At 39.9% G+C, this 24,219-nt stretch overlaps 1 protein-coding gene across 4 annotated transcripts; it reads right to left on the bottom strand.

Annotated features, from left to right (window-relative positions):
- Nucleotides 1-760: 760 nt before the first annotated feature.
- LOC149318917 (transmembrane protein 254-like) lies at nt 761-23,625 on the bottom strand. Of its 4 annotated transcripts, none has more exons than XM_089510679.1 (5): nt 23,373-23,619; nt 20,161-20,264; nt 16,614-16,673; nt 12,770-12,931; nt 761-1,096 (listed from the first exon to the last, which is right to left on the bottom strand). In XM_089510679.1, exons 1-4 carry the CDS (start codon nt 23,469-23,471, stop codon nt 12,790-12,792), a joined length of 405 nt encoding a protein of 134 aa, XP_089366805.1. In that variant the 5' UTR covers nt 23,472-23,619; the 3' UTR covers nt 761-1,096; nt 12,770-12,789. The 4 variants fall into 4 exon arrangements, with proteins under 4 accessions (XP_089366805.1, XP_089366804.1, XP_089366803.1 ...); XM_089510678.1 differs by lacking the exon at nt 761-1,096 and adding an exon at nt 4,047-5,053; XM_089510677.1 differs by lacking the exon at nt 761-1,096 and having other exon boundaries at nt 9,993-12,931; nt 23,373-23,612.
- Between the last annotated feature and the right edge of the window lie 594 nt (nt 23,626-24,219).

Below are 24,219 nucleotides of genomic sequence, written 5' to 3'. Positions count from 1 at the left end.
TCCTCTCCAATTTTCCCAAGGCTTCTTGAGTCTTTTTTCATATGCAGAAATGAACCTCTTTTAGAGATGGACAGAAGCATAGCATATTCTCTAGAAGTGATGACTTTGGTGCTATCTCAAGAGTTGTGGCTTTGACACTGACAGGCAGCAAAGATTCACTGTAATTTTGTGCTATATGACATTTTATAATCCTGTGAATTTTAAGTAATCTTTTAATTTCTGCTGAAATGCTTTTCCAATGATTTTTAAAAATTAAATTAGAGAAATATAGTTCTGTTGTTTAAAATTCTATGCTAATTTTATATACTAAAGAACAAAAACATTTCTATCCTCATGGCATCCATCCACCACTGCACTAGTATAGTGTATGGTTCCAGTCCCAAGCAAACATTCACCTCTCAAGAGTAATAATGGACAATCATGCTGAAATAAGTATTTAGTGCTAAATAAATAACTGGATTTTTAAATGATTCTCTCAGACTTTTCTTTTTTCAGAAGACCATTCACATGAACTAAAATGTCCCACTCATAGCAGCTATATCGTGGATTATCTTGCATTACATCCAATGGTTATTTGTGATACTTTAGGGAGCACTCCATCTCATTTTCTGTGCATGTGTACACAGTTAAAGCAATAAAAAAAGAACATTGAGCTAGCTGATAAATAATTTCTGTATCATTTGCAATTACTGAATTTTTATTACTCAGTTGTACAACATTCTCAAAGCATAGATTACCATAATATTATTTCAGTTTTACAGAGAAAAATCTGAGGTCAAGAGGTAGTAATCTGAATAAGAAACACACACACATACAAACACTAATTTCTGGTTGAGCTTCAAGTTGGATTGCAATATCCAGTTCTTTGTCTAAAAGTGACAAATATTTATGTAAGCCGTTATGCTGTTTTTTTAAAAGCATAATTCTCTTTCAATAAATAAAATGTCTCTCTTTGTTTTTAGATAGAGCTTTCAAATGTCACTGAGTAGCTGTCTGAGCACAGTGTTGGCCCCATTATTTCCTTTTTGCCCACTGTGTCTTTATTCCATTGTTGGCCAATATTTTATGGGTTCAGACTGTCTTCTTATATCTGTTGCTGAAAAGCAAACAAAAATTTTAAAATGCTAGGAAATAATTGTCCAAAACTCTATTTAACTATGACTTTCACATGCATCTTTTTAATTAAATCCATCCCATGGTTACACATACTTTAAAATATCATTCAAAAATCAAGAAATTAAATAAAAATACTATTTAGGCAACTGTCAATAGTGACATGGCTACTTGGACCTTAAGCAGTATTCAACACATTCTTCTTATTAATTATTATTAACCTTTATTTATAAAGCGCTGTAAATTTACATTCTGAGGTATACATGTCATAAAGATGTGATATAGTTAGTCTTGCCCTACTGTCTAGTATAGGATTCATCTGTATTTGTGTGATTTTTTACTAAAGGTGGGGGGCATACTCCTTCTGCACACATAAAATTTATTTCAGCAAGTCACCCAATCTTTTCCAGTGTATTTTACCTGTTGCAGAATTCAAAAGTATCTCTAATTTTCTAGCTGCCAAATATAGGGTGTAGTAATAAAAATGCTACTACGGGGCAGGTTTTATCAGTTTAAAAATGTTACTGTTTTCCTTTGCTTGAAATTACATGACCCAGTTATGTTCCAGCACCTGTCCTAATCTGATATTATTGTGTTTTTTCTCATATAACTATCTAATCCCTTTCCATACATCTAACATCTTACTTATTCTAACACTACTTGTATTTTGTGTGTGTGTGTGTGTGTGTGTGTGTGTAAGAGAGAGCGAGAGAGAGAGAGAGAGCGAGAGAGAGAGAGAGAGAGAGAGAGAGAGATTCAGAGGTTGCTCCGTTGGCCATGCAACAAAATCCAAAATCCTTAAGCAACAATAAAACTTGCACAATGAATTTTATGCTATGTAGTCGGTCCCCAAAACACACTATATGTCTCTTTCTTACATCTGTTCCTCACCATATTTCTGCTGGTGCAGAAATCCCAGCCTTATTTCATAGTGCAGTTGTAAGCTTCCTTTTTTTCGAACACTGCTTCTGAGTAAGCAAATCATGTATTCTAAGTAAAGAGCTCTATCTGCTGGTGCAGCAAAAGCGCTTCCATCTTTCGAGTTCTGTACCAAGCAACCACATAATGGCTAGGTCATGTCTAAAGTCTTGGGTACACACATATCAGAGTGTTTTTCAGAAAGCCGCTGACAAAATTCTTGGCACCTCCAGACCTTGGTAGTAGATACTGGGGAAGACACTCCTTCTCATCCTTAGACCCAGATGGGGACTCTCCTAAATGGAGTACTAATATGATTCAGTATAATACAGCTGTATATATGTTTGGTGGAACTCCATTTTGCAGCTACCACATCTTGAGCTTACTGTCTCAGTTGATAAACTGAAGGACATATAAAAATAGAGGCTTCTAAATATCAACCAGTGTCAATGAAGAAAGGAATTGAATCTTAAGGCAATGCAGTTAAGAAGAATCACACTGCAAGTAAGAAGGATCACATGGATCTGCTTATCCTGAAAGATACTCATTAACAGGTTTCACAGTTATGTAATAAGGTAACACATTGGGGGGGGGGAGTTTAGATGGGGCAAATAAGGTTCCATTACAGAATTTCACATCTCATTTGGATACACATCCCACATGCAAGGAAATGTTAGTTTTAATTTCTAGAACTGAGAACACAAGCCAGTTGTTAAAATTGTGTACCAGGCCTGCATCCATATGGTCAACGGATTTTTTTTTAAAAGGCCAAGTGTGTATACTAGCCATATGTTTCAAAGTGAGCCTTTTAGACACTGCTCCCAACATCCTTCGTCATTGGCTACACTGGCTAAGACTGATGAGAGTTGCAGTCCAGTATTGTTAGTGGGGTAACACATCACCCACCCCTTCAAGGCCTTTCAAATGTCATCCTTCAGAGTTGGGGGTGGATTCAAAAAGGGTTTTCTTTAGCCCCTTGTGTTTTTGTGGAACAATTTGTGTGAAAATGAACTGTGCTGTAAAGGTACCACTAGGGAATAAGGGCCCGAACAGACAGGCCAAAATAAAGCTGCTTCGGGTCACTTTGGAGGTATGCTGTTTAAATGACATACACATCTTAAGAGGCCAGAAGCTGTGCCAAAGCTGTGCTCTAGTCCATTGGGCAATGGTGTCAGTGGCAAGTATCCCATCCTTGAAATAATTTTTCCATACATATTCCCTCCTAGACCAATGTGCACAATGAGCATTGAACAGTGTTTACTGTACAAAAACTTGGGCAAAGGAGGAAGCATTGGGAGTATGCAGGAATGTAGCCAAGGGGGGGGGGGGTTCTTGGGATCCGGACCCCCCCTTCCGTTAGATAAAATGAATAGTGTGTGCGGCTGCGCTGCCGCACCCAAGCCTCATTATAATGGTGGCACTTAGTCTGGATCCCCCCTTCCCAAAATCCTGGCTACGTCCCTGGAGTATGTGTGCAATATGCAACTATGGCTTATGCCCATGATACGTTATGTCCAGCATGGCAATTGCCAGGTCTAGTGGTGGGAAAGATTAGGCAGAAAATTAAACAAAACATTCCTTACAGTGCCAGGGCTTTGTACTATAGAACTAACAGCTTTTCAAGTTTCTTATCTGAGGTATTACTCTGAGGGAGCGGCCAAATGGGCAAAGGTGAGAGGAAGCTGTGGTGGGAAATCTGCATAATATGGGCATCAAATGTATGTATAACATAAACCCATGATTTACCAGGTGCAGTATGACCTTGTCCAGCTACCCATCCTGATATTGGGCAAAGAAGAAAGTAAAAGAACAACTTCATCCGATGGTCACAATCCATATATCAGTGTGGGGATCAGGATCCGGAGCCAGAGCAGAAACAGATATAAGATGGTTCAGAGTTGAGTTACGGCACTGAAAGAGCTTCTAAATCTGGGGGATGATTTCAAGAAAACAATCACCCCCCCCCCCAACTATATCTAACCATATTTTAATTTCATTTTGTTATCTTCTGGAGAAAAGATGTAGTACATTACCCATTTTACCCTCAAAATAATCCTGTGATTAAGGCTGAATCCAAACTAGCAAAATAACCCAGATCCAGTAAACAGTATTCTGCACTGGTTTAATCTCATTAACACTCCACCAATTGGAAATAAACCAGACTGAAATTGTATTGACAGCCACATATTTCCTGGACTCACTATAAAAGGGCATTTCTTCCCATGTTTGTATTAGAGTATATTAGGTCACACAACTGCAGTGGCTATACTGTTTCCCCCCTGCCCAGCATGCATAAACGTATCAACCAGTAGCCTTTCTTGTTTTTCTGTCAATCGTACTACCCACCTTGCATTCTCATTACATGGCTCCCTCATCCAATTCATGTCCCAATGAGTGATCATGAGTAAGCAAGGGAACTTTAAATATCCTCCTGCCACACACCAAACATTGCCCTGGCCAAGCCCAGCCATGAGATCAATGTTGTGGTAGTAGATCAGACATGCTTAGGTGGGTGTTGACCTAGTCCTTTTGGGTTGGAGGAGGCGAGGTGGTGTACACAAAAATGACTGTCTCTGCCACCCCCTTTTCTCTCTTGCATTCAATGATGAGTGAGGATTATTAGGGCCAATCACCATGCATAAACCTAAATTTAAAAGTGAAATGGTGACAATATCCTTGCTGGATGGAGGCTGCCATCTTCCAATCTGTTACAGCCCCCAACCACACCTACGTTTTTTACTATTGGAAAAGTTCTGAACCAGGAAAAATGACATTAAAACCAGTTTCTTAAAATCCTGAAGGATTAAAGTTCTTAACATTTCATTGTCTAAGGATTCACCGATCATAAACATGCCTTGTGTTTCTTGTTTAACCCTGCTTCTGCTGATGATCGCTTGCGCTACAGCTCCTCTCTTTGCCACCAATTTTTGCTCTCTATTCAGTCTTACAAGTCTCAACCTCAGGGTCCCAGTTGCTGGTGAGAGCTTCTCCCTCTGTATTCCAACTTCCATTGCTGTGACCTCTAAAATAGAAAGAAAGCAGCCAGGATATGAGGAACTTAATCTCTTCACCCTTGATGTCCCCTTTTCCTTGGGTGTTCTCTGTCTTATCTAGATTGTAAGCCTGAGGGCAGGGAACTGTCAAATTAACCGTGTGTAAGCTGCTCTGGGAGCCTTTGGTTGAAGGGCTGTGTATAAATATTTTAAATAAATAAATATCCAACTGTCCAGATTTGGCAAAGAGAGTCCTAATTAATCCTGTCATAAGATTTTGCAGTTGCTTTTCAAATGCTTCTATTTCTCTCTTCCTTTCATTTCCCCCCTTTCTTTTCGGCTTACTTTGTTTGTCTCAAATGGAGATCAAAATGCAAAAATAGCTTGAACTAAATTACCTTGGGGGGGGGGGGGCAGAATCTTGCCCTTCTCTGTAGACTGCTGCAGACTCCAAGCTTGTGAGTTCTTGCTCAATAATAATAATAATAATAATAATAATTTTTATTTATACCCCACCTTTCCATAAATATGATCAAGGCGGTTAATAACTTTTCCATCTTGGCTATATGCCTACGATTGCATTGTTTTTAGCTTCCACATCATACTGTTGACTCATGTTCAAGTTGTGAGGACTCCTAGGCCTGATACAGACAGGCCAAAATAAAGCCGCTTGGGGTCTCTTTGGAGGTATGCTGTTTGAATGATGCATGCATCCTAAGAGTCCAGAAGCTGCACCAAAGCTGCACTCCAGTGTTTAGGAAGGGAGTGTGGCTTTAGTGCGACTTCCAGGCTCTTAGGACCCATGCATCATTTAAACAGCATACCTGCAAAGAGACCCCAAGCAGCTTTATTTTGGCAGTCTGTATCGGGCCCTAGATACCTTTCACATGTATCGTTGTCTTTTCCTCTGCATTCAGATACAGAATAACTACACAAATTCCCATGCCTTCATACCAGGAACTCTCACTGCAGGCTTCTTGCAATCACTTGGAATGGAAACAGAGGCTTTATCAGGGTAGAGGCAGGCACAAAATCTCATGCCTCTGTTAACACTGAAGAAATGGAAATAAGCATGGGAGGAGGGCCAGATGAATCATGTGTAAGGTGTGGAAAAGCTTGGGTTCAACCAGCCTCCCCCATATTATAATCCACCCTGCCAAATTACTCCCAGGAAGCAATCCAGCTCCCCGGGACCAAAACAGTTCTCTCCTGGATTGTCCAGTTATGGGAAGGAAAATGTAATTTTTATTGATTTCAACAGATTCAGTCTATCTGCTAAACAATATTTTTAGAACAGTGGCTAAATGCAAATAAGATCTTAAGGTGAGTTGATAGCTAGCTGGGAAACTATACTCAAAGATTGCTCATCCACATCAAAATGGAGCTAGTGAGATGTTAGATGGGCTCTATTTTGTGCCTTCTGTGTCTCAACATTTAAAAAGAAACTAATAAAAGGACGGAAGGAATTTCTATCCAGTGTTATATATGATACACAATTAAGAGGCATCAGTGATCACTTGGATGGTAAGACTAACATTCAAAATTATATATAAATAGAACGGACAACTGGACTGAAACCTGAGGTGCCTCCGGACAGGTTAAAAAGACCAGAAAGTCCCAGATTTTGCTCCTGCTCACTTTTATTTTGGAGATCCATACATGTTTTGTTTAACCCAAAATATTTTGTCTGCTCCTTATAGGATCAGAGATCTTTTTATACCAGCTCCCCAGGTTGGTTGAACATAGCACAAAATCAGAAAGAACAGGAACAAAACACGTGCCATTGTGACCTTAGGGACATCATCAGAGACAATTGCCTCCAGGCAAAAACTAGAAATAAAATACCTAAATACAGAATGGAGGAAAGCCTGGCTTAGTAATTGCACTTGTAAACATTATCTTGGGTTTGCAGGTGATCACTAGCTCAACAAGAATGACCTGTGTGATGTGACTGCAAAACAACACAGTAACAACAGCTTAATGTGATTTGAGGCTGCATAATTAAGAAATAGTTCCATTTTAATCTGCACTACTAAAGCCACAATTGCAGTAACATGGGTGCCACACCATACAAAGGGTGTATTATTATATTTATTAATATCCCACCCTTTCCCCCAAACTGGTACTCAGGGCAGCTCACACTAAAAAAAAAGTACAATTAAAATCATACAAAAATAGTACATTAAAATAGAACGTATTTTAGAAAATTGGAAACAATTACAGGAAGTGGAACAATGATGGAAAATTATTCCTGTGAAGAAACATAAGCCTCTTCAAACACCCAAATGACCACACCTCTCCTCTCTCACTGTGTTAAGTAAATGCAGAGTTCGGAAACCAAAGACCTTAAAAGTTATACAACAGAGCTGCTTAAAATGGTGGTCCCTGAACTCATTCTGGCTTCTGAGCTGCCCATCACTGGCACACTTCCAGGGGGAAGAAACAATTGTACCCAACGAGCACAATTTTGGTGCCATTCCCTGGCAGTGCATCCTTACCACATCAGCCTGTGAAGCACTACGAGAGGGAATTTCAGTGTCACTGGAAGGAGGTGTCAGAAAAGCCCCCATAAGTGCATGACAATTCTAATCTTGATATACAGGAATTTCATCTTGTGTAGAAAAATGTGCTAGGAATCTATGTTGACCTCTGCCTTTCCTTACCTGTGGTGACAAGCACTCCTCCTGAGGAAGATGACAGAGCAGAGAAGGAAACAGGAGCAGAGGACACATGAAATTGGTGTATCTCCTGATATGAAGAGATCTGTGGCTACTGGCCAGTGAGATCCAGCCTTACAGGCAAGATGGGCAAACTGAATGGTGTAACTATAGGAGGGAGCAAAATGAGACCAGTTTGCCCCCATAGAATTCTGTCCTCTCCCATGAAATTTTCCTTCACAAATTTCTAGCAGAGTGACACTGAAAATCATTCTCACCTAGAATTCTTTTCACATTCCTTTGGTAACTTTGCTTGTCCCTTTTCTTTGGATGCATAAACTGAATTTCTAAATGCTCTACAGAAGTTTTAAGTTACTGCAATGCTAGGAATATGTTCATTGTGTATATATGTGCTTTCATAGGCATTGGGGGGGGGCACAATTCGTATTTGGGGAGCAATGTCCTCATGCCCCCCCCCCCATAGTACACACCAAATGAAATAAAACGTTAAAGGCCATTGCATGATTGTACAACTGTCCCTCAATATCCAGATTCTTTATCATGTTATCTATCTGTTCAGGGTATAAACCAGGCCCGCGCTATATCTATATCTGTAAATAAATTGTTATGTATTTTATGTATGTATATATGTTATAAATGTATGTTATGTATTCAGTTATAATAATACAAATATCCAGATTCTTTATCCATGGATTCAACCATCCACGGCATGAAAATATTTTAAAAATATGTAAATTCCAAAAAGCAAACCTTGATTTTACTATTTTATAGAAGGGACATCATTTCACTATGCCATTGTGTTTATGTGACTTAAATATCAACGGATCTTGGTATATAAAGGGGGTGGGGTGGGAGGGCTGGAATCAAAACCCAACGGATACCAAGGGTTCACTGTCCCTCTATTTTCTTCTATTACTTTCCTAAGCTGAATACTAACTAGCATGTAAGCTCAGAAGACCACCATACATCTTAGTGATATAATGTAAATAAACCACAGGAAGAGGAATATTAGTGGGGGTGGAATCACCTTTGCCAAACCTGGATTTAATTCTCTGACAAGATAACCTCACTAACAATTCAAACTGTTCTCCATCCTGTGCCATATCTTCCCCACCACATTCTATTTTCTGTATCTTACATCTATTGCAACAGCTGTGTTTTTATAGGCAGAGCTCTTCTCTTATATAGGCACTGAAAAATAAATGTAAGTAAATACTGTATATACTCATGTATAATAAGTCTAGGAATTTTGGTGACTTATCCATGGGCCAGTTTAAGTACTATACTTTCAAAGGGAACCATCCCTTTTTCTAGGTGGCAAAAGGTGAGAGTTTTATCCATCCCAGGAAAACCTTAAAAAAGCATGGATCCCCTGCCTCCCTGTGCCACAGTGCTTCTTCTGACCTTTTCGAATGCCTGGGCAGGAAAGTGGCAGCACTTTGGCATTTCCCTTCAAAGGAGCACCAAGAGGAATTGGGCTTTGAAGGATCTCAATAGGACAGTTCTGTATGTTTGTCAGCTTTTCTGGATTAAAATCAGGCAAAGTTATCACATTAAATTAAAGTCTATAATCCCTACTAACGTAATAGCCATCTTCTTTGCTCTGCCTTTTCATCCTTTTTGGAATGTGTGTGCTTTCTTAGTTCTGCTTGCCTTCCCCCACACATCACACAGCCACAATTTACCATAGTTCCCTCCTCATCCATTTAGCCTTTACAATGAGAACAAACTGTTATGGCTGCTTGTAAGTTCTTTGGCATTGTTTTCCTTTGCTTCATCCTTTACATCCTTTCTTACATCCTTCTACGTTTCAGCCCCAACTTATCCATGGGTCATATCAGAGTCTATCATTTTGGACTCAAGAACCTGTCCTCAGGTTATGCATGAAGTTGATTTACAGTTGAGTACATATGGTAATAGAATAAAATAAACAGCATTTAGCATATGTATGGACTATGTCAAACATGTGGATCCTTTTTCAGAACAAGGGCCAAATTAGGCAGGCCCAAAATTAACAGTACATATTATCTTAAACCTTTTACTTTAATCCTGATTTCTATGTATCATCAGATTGCAGCCATCAGAGGTAGCATGCCTTGAAATACTGCTGGAGAACTTGAGTGAGATAGTACCACATCGTCTTGCCCTACTTGGCAATTTGCTATTAATACCTTGGTTGGGAGAGACCAAAATATTAGCCTCTCCATTTCACCCCAGGTAAGACGCAGAGCTGGGAAGAGCCCTGAATCAGGTTAGGAAGTAAGAAACACACAGAGCATTGGCCAAGGCATTTCTGTTCACTGAGGCTCCCAGTCCAACTGAGAGCTCAGAGTGGTCAACATGGACAACTTTATTCTGAAAACAATTAGCATTTATAGAACTTTTTAACTTAAACAAGCATTTGTAAAGTAAACATCAGGCATGAAACCAACATTCTCCCATCCTTCCATGTCACCCCTCTGAGAACAGGGCCTGCTTAACTGCTACAACATATAGTACTGGCTTGTCTTGTTCTAACCTCAGGTCAGGGAAAGCTATCACCATTTTTCTCTTTAGCTGAGCTTGAGTAAAACTTACAGCACAAAATCTAAGAACAAACAGTTCTGTGTCCTTTAGGAAATGAATTGCGATAAAATGAAGCCTGCTTAAAATGTACAATAAAGGACCCTAAAGACATATTTCATGCCAATAGGTCTGTGTAGTGGAGGAAAGGACTCTTCCCATCTTCTTTTGTTTAAGGACCTACCTAAACTCCAGTTGAATAGAGGAAAAAATTCACATTTGCAGAAATATATCCCAATGCTTCAACAGTCAGACATTCCAATCTTTCTCACCTTCCTTATATTGGAAGAAAGATTTCTTCATAAGTAGCCCATTATGGGTGGCAATTCTGAGCGTGACAATATTAATATTCATTTAAAATTTGACTGCCTTTCAAAATTCTCTCTGGCCTACAGTCTAGTGTTTACAATAACACTCTTAGGTTTTGTGTGAGCCAAATCAGATTGTTCCAGAAGAAGCCTAATTTTGTTTAATTAAGACAGGTTTTTATAAGCTACAGTTTTATAACAATGAACTCTTGCAAAACCTCAAGGTCACATGATTATTAAGCCATCTCCAACAGATTTATTCCAACACATTCATTTGCTGAATTGCAGCAATAAAGGCAACTGGAACATGTCATGTTTGGTATTCAACTGACTCATCTTGAACCTTCTAAACTGTAGGAATTCTTGTCTCCCATGCCACACCTCTTCACAATTCTTTAACTGAAACTCACACATTTGGATGGACATTGTTCAGTACTGCTCAGTTTCAATTAATCAATTCCTAGAAGATTTGCCATTTGAGCATCCCCCCCACCCCGGGTTCCCCATAACCAGCAACCTTTCCACCCAGCTAATAATTATCCTCTTGCCCGTTTAAAGCCTGGCTTTCAGTTGTCTTTCTGCTGTTTTTTAAATGCCAACATGGGTTGTTGTGTTATTCTTTTATCCCCACAGTGCAAATCCACATACAGATATATTTCCCATAGCTGCAAATGCTTCAGTAACTCTCTCAAAAATTGTTAAACTGATTTAATTATTCACATGAGTTCCCACAACATATGACCTCTTATCTTTTACATGTTGTATCAGTTTTTTCCCCCCATTTTGCCAAAGTGGGAATTGTTGTAACTGTACATGATGAACCTCTTGGTGTAGATGGTAACCACTCTTTCCATTATCATGATATCCAAGCTATTCAACACTTCCCTAGCCTGCTGTAATCCTTAATTAGAACAACATATATATTTTGTATACCACCCTGTAAAATTTAATTTTGTACTACAATTTTAAGAATCTGCTAGCCATTATAGCAAATCATGCTTGCTGGGGGCTGCAATCCCAAAGAACAACTGATCCAAGTCCTGAGTTGTTCAAATGGCACCAAAACAACATGTCAACCTGGGTGGGTGGGTATGTGGAGCATTTAGGCGAAAAGGTTACTAGACTTTAAAGATATTAAGTCTATCCACATGTGCTTGAGGAAAACCCCATTAAACTGAATGATACTTAATCTGGAGAAACTGGAAAGGATTAAGCAACAGCCAAGAGTGAACAATGTCAAGCTAGCCAAATGTTAATGACAGATACAACTACCTGAAAAGATATAAACATTTGTTTCATTTACAGGTTGGACAAAGGACACAGAACAAAACTAGAGAGGCATTGAGATTGTACATGGCCCAAGCCATGCCCTGCCCTCTTGCTCAGAGCTCTCTCTACAATGGACAAAGAAATCGTGTCTCTGCAGATATAACTGTAATGCAACTCCCAACACTCCTTACCATTAGCTGTGCTAGCCAAGGCTGCTGAAAGTTGGGAAACCAACTACATTTGGAAAACTATATCATTCTCACCCTTTTTCTCATGGTATGTATATACATGAAAGTCAGTAGCAAAAGTTATTAGCCCAGCTAACATGTAAAGCAGAGGTGGACTACCTATAGACATCCAGGTGTTGTTGCACTGCAAGTTTTCTCAGCCTTAGTTAGCAGAGTCAATGATGGGAGATGCTGCGCACTGCAGCCCAACATCTGAAGGGTCATTCATACACACACACACCTAACCTGATATAAAGCCCACTCAGGAGGACCAACAAAGAGGCCTAATGTCAGGTCAGGACCATATGACCAGGTGTGAGCTCACTGTGCCACCATATCAGTCTACACAGCTCAGCTTGTGACCAGAACTATATAGACCTGAGAAGTAGAGAGTATGGTCCCATTTTAGATCCAGAGTAAGCTTTAGTCAAGCTTTTTATACAGTCCCTATACCACAACTTGTGGGTGGTAGTGCTTGGTCTCAATTAATTAGTTTTCCCTGATCTAACTATGAAGGCTCGCTCACCTATTATCATCTTCAAGGGAAAGAAATCATTAGTGAATTCCTTAACTTCCCCTATCGCTGCAAAATCCAAAGCAGATGTGTAAAACACACCAGTATCTTTCTTGATTAGAACATTATATACTTGGAAAACATTAAACATCCAAGAGCTCAGTCAACCTCAACCTGAAACCAATACCTAAATGTCAGACTACGTTTCTACTTTGTCTTCTGATTGAATCCTTCACTGGCTTTCCTTGACGGTTTGTAAATCTTCAAATAGTACAGAGAAAATCCTCCAAATGCAAGTGTTTGAAGAAACCAGAGAAGCTGAGTTATGCGGCCTGAGATGCCTTTTTCCCTGTGGAGAAGAAAGAAACAAATGGACATGATATTGACACAAGACAGAACAAAAACCTAAATTAAGAAACATGTATGCTGGGTCATTTTCAGAATATCAGGCCTTTTAAACTTGAAAGACAGGAATACCATTCTCCATGGGCCTGTAAGGAAAGAAAGTGTTTGGAGTACTTCTGAGGCATGAGGTGGGTTGTAATGCTTTTCATTCTGCCAAGTGATTATATTCTGGATCATTTCCAATTGTATATTATTGTATAATATGCAAACCTCTATGATCTTATTTTGTAAACTTGTTCAAATAGTGCTCTGCACATAGATAATTAAAATAATTATTTCTTCAAATTCCTCTCTCATTTCTTTGATTTCTACTTCTCTCCCTCTCCTCTTCCTAGTCAGCTTTTTTATCCCTGCCCCTCTTCCTCTCCTCATTTTTATTTAAGGCACTTGTCTGTTAAATCAGAATCCACCAGGGTCTCCAAGGCAGTGTACAAAGGATAAAAACAAAGCATTAAACACATGAATTAAAAAACAAACAAACCTAAAACCCTTCCTTAAAAATCATTTTGAAAGCCACAGAACAAACAAACAAAGCAGCCACCCCAATGTTAAGGACCAAAAGCCAAGCAAGATAACACAGCTGTCTGCCAGAAATTCACAGCCACTATGACTTCCTTTGCAAGGAGATTCCACCACTTCCTTTAAATTATATAAGATAAGATGGTGGGTGAAGCAAAGGATGTGGTTGTTAGAAATTGTATAATTATAACTGAAGCTGCCAGACTGTATTTTGAATTACTGACTCCTGGTGCCAAACCTGTGCTCTGCCACTGACACCACTGCACACCTTACTAATTGAATGGGAGTGAAGAAAAGAGGCAGTGATTTAGCTATACAGAAAACAATGTTCTGAATATGCTCAAGAGACTGTCAAATGTTTCAGATTACAAAACCAAGTTGTGATGTTGTGTGTGTAGCTTGATTTATTGTGAGCATGCGGTACGTAGGTGTTGAGGGGAGAATGGAGTCTTGAAGCAGATGCTGAATAAAGGAATGTTTGAGCAGCTGTGTATAAATGGCAGTTGGAGTGGAACTTAATTTAGCCTAGGGCTTGAGAAGAAGGCAGTGAGAAAAGAGTTTGAATGGGGTTTGGGTTAGACTAAGGGTGGAGCGAGAAAGGAGCTTGAACTGAGTCAATGATTTTGGCTTGAGAGGAATGAGAGTAGTGTTTTAATAAAATATATAAATAAACTGCTGTGTTATGTTTTACTTCTATAAATAAGTTTTGTTTCTGGAATCACCATCATTCTGAGAGCCTGGTTTCAGACAAGGTGGCTATGGTGGCCTCATTGAAGGTGGAAAGGTGGAGTCCTGTTGGGGATAAAGTATTATCCTCATAGGAACCCCAAGGACATTTAGATTGGCCCCACAGTTGGTGTCACACAAGGAAGAGAAGGAGGTCCTTATGTGTGGCAGAGCTGGGGTTAAAGAGAGCCTTCACACTGAGTGCCGTGAACAAAGCATTGTATCTTATTTCATAACCAAGCTTCATTCAACCTGCATGCCATTGAAAGCATCACATTTCATGGGTTAAAAGTAAAGACCCCACATTTGGCCACAGTGATGGGACTGCCTAAGAGGAATCCTGACAGTTGATGGCACTGGTGTGGTTGCCTATGTGGAAAATCCCACACTTGCAGAGGTAGAATAAAGAGTGAAACCCTTACATAAAAGCTGGAAACCTTGCATTTGGTAGTCCCAGTAGTGGGATATAAAGTGAAATCCCCACTCTCTCCTCTTGAATCACTGACCAATCTTTGTAGCTATCCAATTTTGCTTAACTTGTGGTAGGCTGATGACCTCTAACCAAAATTATTTTATTAACCATTAACAAACAAGGTATTTGAATAATGAATAAAACAAATGAGTTTGTGACAGTAGAAAGAAGAGAGATGCAGGTTGAGTGAAACTTGGTTATGAAATAAGATACAACGCTTTGGGACAGCTTTCCCCAATCTGACTGTTTGCAGACATATGGAACCCCATCATCTCCAGGTAAATTCTCTCCATTCTCTTTCTCTCAAACATACTTTCTCCACACACATGTGCTTTTTCTCTATATGGTGCTGACATTGAAGTTGGTACAGCGCGCCCGCGTTATATGCGGGCGCGCTATATGCAGCTTTGAGACAGTAGAGTGTGTCACAGAAGTCCAAATGGGATGTAACCAAGGCATGTGCCATCAAGGCCAGATTTGGTGTTTCGTGGGACATGTACAGTTGGCACACAAATTTTAAATGTGCAAAATGTGCAAAAGCACTCCTGGTCACTGCAGAGACCTGGTCCTCCAAGTTCAAAGCTAAGTCCAGGAATACTCCCAAACTTTGAACATGTATCTTCAGGGGGAATGTACCCCCATCTAACACAGGCTGGATCTCTATTCCTTAATCTGCCTTCCGACTGACTAGGAGCATTTCTATCTTGTCTGGATTAAGTTTCAATTTGTTTGCCCTCATCCAGTCTATTACTGACCATAGATATTGGTTTAGGACTAGGACAGCCTCCTCAGATAGGGTGGAAAGCAGTAGCAGAGTTGAATGTCATCAGCATATTGATGGCATCGCATCCCAAATCTCCGGACAACCTCTCCCATCAGTTTTATGTACAGTGCGCACCATGCCACACCACATGCATGAGCCCCATTGTTTTTAAAGGGGCTCGAGCGTACGTGTTTTTCCCTTACGCGAGGGAGAGGTCCGAAACGGATCCCCTGCGTAAGGGAAGGGCCCATTGTATATGTTAAATAGTCTAGAGGACAAACCGGAACCCCGAGGGACCCCACCAGCCAATAGCCAGGGGATCAAGCAGGTGTCCCCGAGCACCATCTTCTGGGTTCAACCCTCCAGGAAGGAATGGATCCACGGTAAAACAGTACAGTTGGCCTTTCTTATACACAGATTTTTTTTATACATGGATTCAAGCACCCATGGTTTGAAAATGTTAAAAAAACAGTATAAATTTCAAATATCACACCTTTATTTTCCATTTTTTATAAGGGACACCATTTTGCTATGTCATTATATTTAATGGGACTTGAGCATCCACAGATTTTATTATCCATGGGAGATCTTGGAACCAAACCCCAGCATATAACAAGGGTCCACTGTACCTCCAAGTCTCATCCCAGAGTGGCAGCCCAGAAGAATATGATGACTGATGGTATCTAAAACTGCCGAGAGGTCCAGAAGAACCAACAGGGACACAGTCCTTCTGCTCAGCTCCCTGCATAGGTCATCTAGACAGGTGACCAAATCTGTCTCTGTCCCACAACCAGGTTTGAAGCCAGGTTTGAAAGCCTGAAACCAAACCTGCAAAAGAACTTTATTCAGGCATAGTTCTCACTAAGAGGAGGTGAAATGATACATTTGTGTGTCATGTCCAGAGCTAAATATGCTTTCTGGGGGATTCAGGAAGTGTAGTCCAACATGTAACTTTTCTAAGCTTTGGCATTTCTGCACCACTGCAAAAGGGACTGTTTTCTCATAAATGCATGTGAAGAATATTTGTGCCCAAAGGAACTGGCATTTCAGCCCAGACCCAGGCCTGTTCCATCACATGCCATTTCAGAGAACTAGCAAGAGTGAAACGAGAAAGAAGAAAAAGGGAAAGAAATCAAAATAGCTTACTTGCATAGCTTGAAAGAATAAAGTGCTTCCCCAATGTGAATTAACCAGCTGATCAAATACCTGTAAATTAAAACAACACTGTTTTTGAATGGAGTTAATTAAATGACATTTTCTAAAGCCAGGCACAACAAAGTTAGGGCCAGAGGGAAAGATTCAAAACAAATATCCCAAAAGCTATGTTCTTGTGTGTAGGTTTTTGTTTTTTTTTCATTTCAGTGGGGCACAGTTACAGCATGGTTTGGATTAAAACCCTATTTATGAGTACATCATACAGAAATGTTTGCCCCGCATCTTTATATTAATGGTGGAGGGAGGACTACACAGTCCTCCAGATGTTGTTTGCAGTTGAGTGTATCATTCCCATCTCTGACTTAACAGATTAAATGTACAGATATGTTTCCACTAACAGTCATAATTTGATACTTCTGAAGGTACTCACAGAAGGGGTGGCATGCTTTCAATTTCAGCATTACCAGAGAGATGGGCAACTTGTGGCCTTATAGATGTTGTTGGATTGCTATTCCCATCACCATTGGCTATGTTCTTTCAAGATGCTGGGAGGTGTAGCCCAACAATATTTGGAGAACCACAAGTGGACCACCCCACCAAAGTAGACATTATGGGGAATTCTGAGTTAAAAACAATTTTTATTCAGCTACCTTTCTAGTTGCTAAGATATGAGCAAATATTAATAAAATATGTGAGCATGTGTATATGTATATACCTTCAGGTTGCTTGTGGACTTATAGCAACCCCATTAATTTTGTAGGGTTTCTTAGCCAAGGAATATTCAAAAGGGGTTTTGCCAATTCCTTCCTCTGAAATATAGCCTACAGGTGTTCGTTGGCAGTCTCCCAACCAAGTGATAGCCAGGTCTGACCCTGCTCTGCTTCCAAGATCAGACAGGAATCTGCTGCCTTTAGCATATTTAGGCCATTACTCAAATACTTTCAATCGTATCTCCATCATATGGATTAGAAGCATGATTTTCTTCAAGATATAGAAGTATGAAAGCCAAACTTCTCTTCTCATAATTATTCTCCTTGCTCTTTCTACACTACCACAGGCACAAGTACAGCCCCAGAAACACTCATACAAATAGTCTTCTATCTTATTAATTTTATACACTTTGAATGAAGATACAAAATGGTTGCAAGGTGATGTGTTATCCAGAAAAAGAGAAACCTGCAAATATTACCATGTAGCTATTTTAGAAACAGGATACAAGGAAGAAGGTCTGCAATGAGATGTTTCTCAGGAGAATTTGTCTTCTAGTATTATGCTTTCAAATCCAGCGACTCCCTTAGTTCAGACATATCATGCTTCAGTGGTAAAACCCAGAAAACCTTTATTCAGCAATTATAGGTCTATACCAGAGATGTTGTCAGAATTAAATAGCAAGTGTTAGCAAAGCTTAATTAAACCCCACACAGTTTCAAATCATTGGCAAGCTATATTCTCATTTGTTACAAAAGCAAAAACACTTGTCCATCTAGAATTTCCATACCAACCACTCCTGTTTCTTTCTCAGACAAATGGCCTTGGGTCGCCTCATGCCAAGCATCTTCCCTTTGTGTTTCAGCACAAAGGAATGAGAGCAACAAGTTCTCATAATCAACACCTATCCCATCACACTAGTTTCATGTGCCAACACACATTCACCCTGGCTGCAACTCACAATCTGTAGTTACACTAAATCCATGGCAGGCAAGATACATGACACAGCTCCCGACAAATGCACATTTCTGCTTTTATACTGTAACAAAGCTCATCAAACACCTGGCAGTCCATTCCCAGAGCTTTTTCTACTACTTTCTGAATTACCCACACTGGCTGGGAGATTCTAAGAGTTAGTTTACAAAAGGATAGGTTCCCCACACATTGTCTATGCTAGTTCTGATAAAGGCATCACAGTCTTTAATCTTGCAGAATCTTACAATTTTTAATCATACAAAAAATAATTTTAATGTTCAGACTTCTGCTTTTCATACCATGAGAAACATGACTGCATTGTACTGCTCACAGAAGTCTTGCTACCTTAATTTTCTATGTTATCATCAACTGGAAAGCTTGAGTGCACCCTGTTTTCACAACATCCATCTTGAAACAATTGCTTGTTGCAGCCTAAATTGCTTGTTGCAGCTGTATGCTCCTGGACCCCACTCTGAGCCTGGATGCTCAGGTTTCAGCAGTGGCCAGGAGTGCATTTGCACAGTTAAAACTAGTGCTAGCTACATCCGCTTCTTGAGATGTCAGATCTGGCTATGGTAACACATGCCTTGGTTACATCCCGTTTGGACTATTGTAACGCACTCTATGTGGGGCTGACTTTGGAAACTTCAGGGGGGTTCAAAATGCTGCAGCTAGAAAGCTGACCGAAGCTAGTTATAGGGAGTATATAACTCCCCTATTGAAACAGCTTCACCGGCTACCAGTTTGTTTCTGAGCACAATTCAAAGTGCTGGTCATGACCTATAAAGCCCTACATGGCTTAGGTCCAGACTATTTGAGAGACTATCTCCCCATACGAACCACCTAGAGCCATAAGATCCTATGGAGAAGGCTTTCTCTCAGTCCCATCAGCATCCCAGGCTTGTTTGGTGAGGACACGAGAGAGAGCCTTCTCAGTGGCTGTTCCCACCCTCTGGAACTCCCTTCCACAGAAGGCTAGGCTGGCCCCCTCCCTGCTGGTCTTTTGCCAGCAAGCATAAACATTTTTATTCCAGCATGGTTTTGAAAATCATGCGGGTTTAGATCGGTTAGTTTAGATCGGGCCTGCACAACATATGGCTCAGGGGCTGCATGCAGCCAGACAAAGGATTTTGGGTGGCCCGCAATGATGTAGAACGATTTCAAGGCTCCTCTGCTGCTCCTGAGAAGGCCAGGCAGCAGAAGATGAGCAAATGATTTCCGAGTAAGGCTCCTCCACCATCCAGCTTTCTCCTGAAGAGGAGGCCGGACAGCGGAGGATGAGGATGGGCAAATACTTGTCCTATAGGCTCCTCCGCTGCTTGGCTTTCTCCTGAGAACAAGGCAAGGTGGAGGATGAGTGAACACTTGCAATGCTCCTCTGCTGCTCGGCTTCCTCTTGAGGAGAGGGCCAGGCAGACGAAGATGGAATTGATGTTAATAATATTAATAATTATTTACTTAATATTTAATTAAAACCTATCTGCGGCCCCAAGACGTTAACCTATTTTAATTTTGGCCCCTTCCTACAGCCCAGTTGTGCAGGTCTGATTTAGATTATTTTTAACCTTTGTATGTTTTAAATTGTGTATGTTTTAAATTTTTAATATTTTACAGTTTAAATTAGGCTATTTTAAGTGTTTTAAAAATGTTGTTTTGGTGTGTTTTTATATTGTTAGCCACCTTGGGTCCCTTTTTGGGAGAAAGGCGGGATATAAATAAATAAATAAATAAATTCCTGATGCTCACCAGCCCACACCTACTTGGAAACGTGTAGATGCACACTGATACATACACAGTTAAAGACAAAGCAGAATATGAAGAAAGAAGACATCACTGGTTGCTACATTTTGCTTACCCTATTTTAAAAGGAGTGTTATGATTTTCTACCAGGTATTTCGTGAAAGTGCCTAGTGGTCCCAGATTGTCGTAGGGGATTGTGGCAGGTGCAAAGACAGCCCACTGGCAGGGATGGAGGTAGGGGAGAGAAAAAAGACATACACTTTGTTAATTACCATATGATTAAAATACATCAACACACACATCATCTCTCAACCTTACAGTTTACAGTACCCCAGCACCATTATCTGTTGTACTTCCATCGGTAATAAACGAGTTCAAGGAACACCAACAAAAGATGCCTTGATTTGGGATTCTTTTGTATGGTGTAGTTGTTTAAGGATCAGGCTATGACTCTGGAGACCAGGACTGTGACTTGAGACCAGAGTTTGAGCCCCCCTTGGCTATGTAAACCCACTGAGTGACCTTGGACAAGTCACACTCTCTCAGCCTCAGGGGAAGGCAATGGCAAACCCCCTCTGAAGAAACTTGCCAAGAAAACCCTGTGATAGACTCACTTTAGGGTCACCATAAGTCAGAAACAACTCGAAGGCACATAACAGCAACAAGAAATGTACGGACACATGTCTAGACCACTAAATGCTATAAACTCATACATTGAAGTTTGCAGCAAAGCTCAAAGACATCTTCCATTTGCTGCCCCCTCCCAAAATACACTTTGCTTTGTTTTGTTTCTTACACTTTCTTTCTTACCAGAGAAAATCTATTCCTCTGAACAGTGGGAAAAGACAAAAGAGAAGATGCTTATAGCTCACAGTGCCTTTTAAATGTTATCAACCAGGGACCTCCTTTCAGAAACACTGAGAAGGATATTGCACCATTCTTGTTGAGTGTTACCAGTTTTATCTCGGTTTTAGTAAGGCAAGGTGTGGTGCGGTCCAGAGATTGCCAACCACTGAATTTTCATCATAGGCAAAACTGTTTTTAGTTTGGTGAACTTAACCGCTGCTCAGATTTCAGGACAGCCTCCTCCCTATCAATGGATTATAGAGGCTGTTGTGAAACCATACATTCAAAGATTGACTAATCTCAACAAGTACAAAAACATCTCCTAGTACAGCAGTTCTCAACCTTTGGGTAGAGACCCCTTTGGGGGTCCCTTTCACAGGGGTCGCCCAAGACCATTGTAAAACAGATACTTCCAATGGTCTTAGGAACCGTGACACCGCTCCTCTATGTTTCCTAACACTACGTTATCCTCAATATTCCTGTTTGTTGAAATGCTAAGGTACCCTGAGAATGAGAAGATTGTAGATTAAATCAGTTTAATTTTTTATTATAGGCAGGTACTCAGAGTACATTAGGGACTGTAGCAACTTTGAGAGTAACTTATAGATAGAAAGTAGTTAGTAGTTGTTTCTTTCACTCTTAAATGGTGCTACAATACTCCTTTGCATACAGCTGTCGACTATGTTTTTGTACATTATGTCTTTGTACATCATACACAGCTTCGTACATAATACACAGCTATGTCTTTTTACATTAGATGTGGTAATTTGGCTATGGGTGAGAGATTTGACAGCCAGTGTGGTGCACTGGTTTAAGTGTTGGACTATGACTCTGGAGTCCAAAGTTCGAATCCTGGCTCGGCTATGCAATTGGATGACCCTGGGCAAGTCACACTCTCTCAGCCTCAGGGAAAGGCAATGGCAAACCTCCTCAGAAGAAACTTTCTGAGAAAACCCCCATGATAGGTTTGCCTTAGGGTCACCATAAGTCAGAAATGAAGGCACACAACAACAACAACAACAACAACAACGGCAGACAAACAGCATCTTTCCAGATGCTTTTAGGCTGCATCTCCTAGCATTCCTTACTACTTTGGCTATGGATTGTAGGAGCTTATGGAAGACCAGATGTTGGCCTTAGGGTCACCATAAGTCAGAATTGACTTAAGGGCACACAGCGCTATATAAATAAAGCTTAATAATAATAACAACAACAACAATATGGGGGGGCTAGAGCGCTCTAGGTACATCACCAAACTACAAATCCCAGCACTCATTAAGAGTGTCAATGAAGAGTGTCATTAAGCAACCAAAAGCGATATTAATAATAATAATAATAGTAATAATAATAATAATAATAATAATTTTTATTTCTTACCCGCCTTTCTTCATGGATCGAGGCGGGTTACAACATAGTTAAAACACACTCATTATTCAAGGTGTGAAGTTTATAAGTAATAATGATAATATAATAATAATAATAATAATAATAATAATGTTTATTTATATTTTCCGCCTCTCTCAATGGATCGAGGCAGGAATACAGCTCACTAAAATACACATAAAAGTGTAAGTACATATAAGTAATCAATGTATATTTTTTCCTGATACACACACACACACACAACACACACACACATACATATATATATATATATTAGATGTAGAAATTCAAAGCTGGAAAATAAAAGCAAATTGCCGAGAAGATAGGAAGGCTGAGCGATTAAAGGGGTTTGTATGAGTAATGTATTTTCTCTTATTATAAAAGTGTTGTTGTTTGTGATTTTGTTTTTTTAATTATTGTAATAAATACTGTGACTAATAAAGATTATTTTTAAAAATAAAAACCCATACAATCATTACATAAAATACACACATATTAAAGGGATTAAAAGGGTTGTACTGTATGAGTAATGCAATTTCTGTTATTATAATAATGTTGTTGTTTGCGATTTTGTGTTTAAGTTATTGTAAAAACCGCACAATTGTTACATAAAATACACATATTAAGCTGCATAAAATACACATATATTAAAGGGGTTAAAGGGGTTGTGAGAGTAATGTAATTTCTGTTACTATAATAATAATGTTGTTGTTTGTGATTTTTTTTAAAAAAATATTAAAATTATTTTAAATTATTAAAATTAAAATTATTGTAATACATTACTGTGACTAATAATAAAGATTATTTAAAAAATAAAAAACCACACAATCAATACATAAAATACACACATTAATTTGCATAAAATACACACATATTAAAGAGATGCAGGCAATATTTATATCACAATAAGTAGAACAATAATATTAAATATATTTATATAAAGGACACCAGTTCAGGGCAAATAAACCCCATGAAGAAATGGGGAAAGCCCTGGCAGTTAAAGCGGTATGAAACTGGGTTATATCTGCAGTGTGGATGCAGTTTTGTCCTACATCTAGCCCCAAGACCCCAGCCCACCCCTCCAGGAGCCTCCCTTACGCCGTAGTAACCCATTCCGGCTGTGATCAGCAGCATCACGTAGGTCGGGGGGCGTCGGAAATAGGTGCAGGGCTCCTGCGAGGAGGAAGACGGGGCCATCTCTCCTGAGACCTAGTGAGTGACCCTCCAGTGATCATCGCCTCCTCCTCCGCCTCTCCCCGCTCTTTTAACCGAGGCAGCCTTTGCGTCGCAGCCAATCAGGAAGCCGCTCAGCGTTCCACTTATTGTTGCGTCACTCACAACAAACCGCTTAGACCGGCCTTAGTGTACTGTGGAAGGAACGCTGAAGGACTAAGGGAGGGGGGAACGCCTTCTCGGACGACGAAGAAGAAACACTGCGCATGCGCCCAGACAAGAAAATTTCCTTGTTGTTGTTGTTGTCAGGGGGACCAGATGGGTCAGCTCAGAAACACACACACACTCTCTCTCATATATATATATATATGTGTGTGTGTGTGTGTGTATGTGTATGTGTGTATATATATATATATATATATATCTGCTCAAAATGGGGGGGGGGGGCATTTGGCAACCCTTCCTGGATAGAAAATAAAAGGTTAAAACACACACACACACACACACATATATATGCATATACACACACACACACACACACACACATTCATTTGTAAATCCAGGCTTCTGTTCAAAATGGAGGACACTTGGGAATTCAACCTGGATAGAAAATAAAAGATTAAAAACATATATATATATATACACACACACACACACACATGTGTGTGTGTGTGAATCCAGGCTTCTGCTCAAAATGGAGGACATTTGGGAATCCCTTCTGGATAGAAAATAAAAGGTTAAACACACACACACACACACACACACACATATA

This window comes from Sceloporus occidentalis, unplaced genomic scaffold, assembly GCF_023333645.1.
Source record: "Sceloporus occidentalis isolate IW3139 unplaced genomic scaffold, rSceOcc1.0.p SCAF_2, whole genome shotgun sequence".
Classification (NCBI taxonomy): Eukaryota; Metazoa; Chordata; class Lepidosauria; order Squamata; family Phrynosomatidae; genus Sceloporus; species Sceloporus occidentalis.
Note: the sequence above shows the minus strand (reverse complement) of the source record. Positions and strands in the feature narration are given on the sequence as shown.

Coding starts and splice junctions, on each gene's coding strand:
- LOC149318917 (XM_089510679.1), bottom strand. CDS start 23,471: ATGGCCCCGTCTTCCTCCTCGCAGGAGCCCTGCACCTATTTCCGACGC. Junction 16,674..20,160: donor AACACTCCTTTTAAAATAGG/GTAAGCAAAATG, acceptor TTTAATTTACAG/GTATTTGATCAGCTGGTTAA. Junction 12,932..16,613: donor TATTCTTTCAAGCTATGCAA/GTAAGCTATTTT, acceptor TCTTCTCCACAG/GGAAAAAGGCATCTCAGGCC.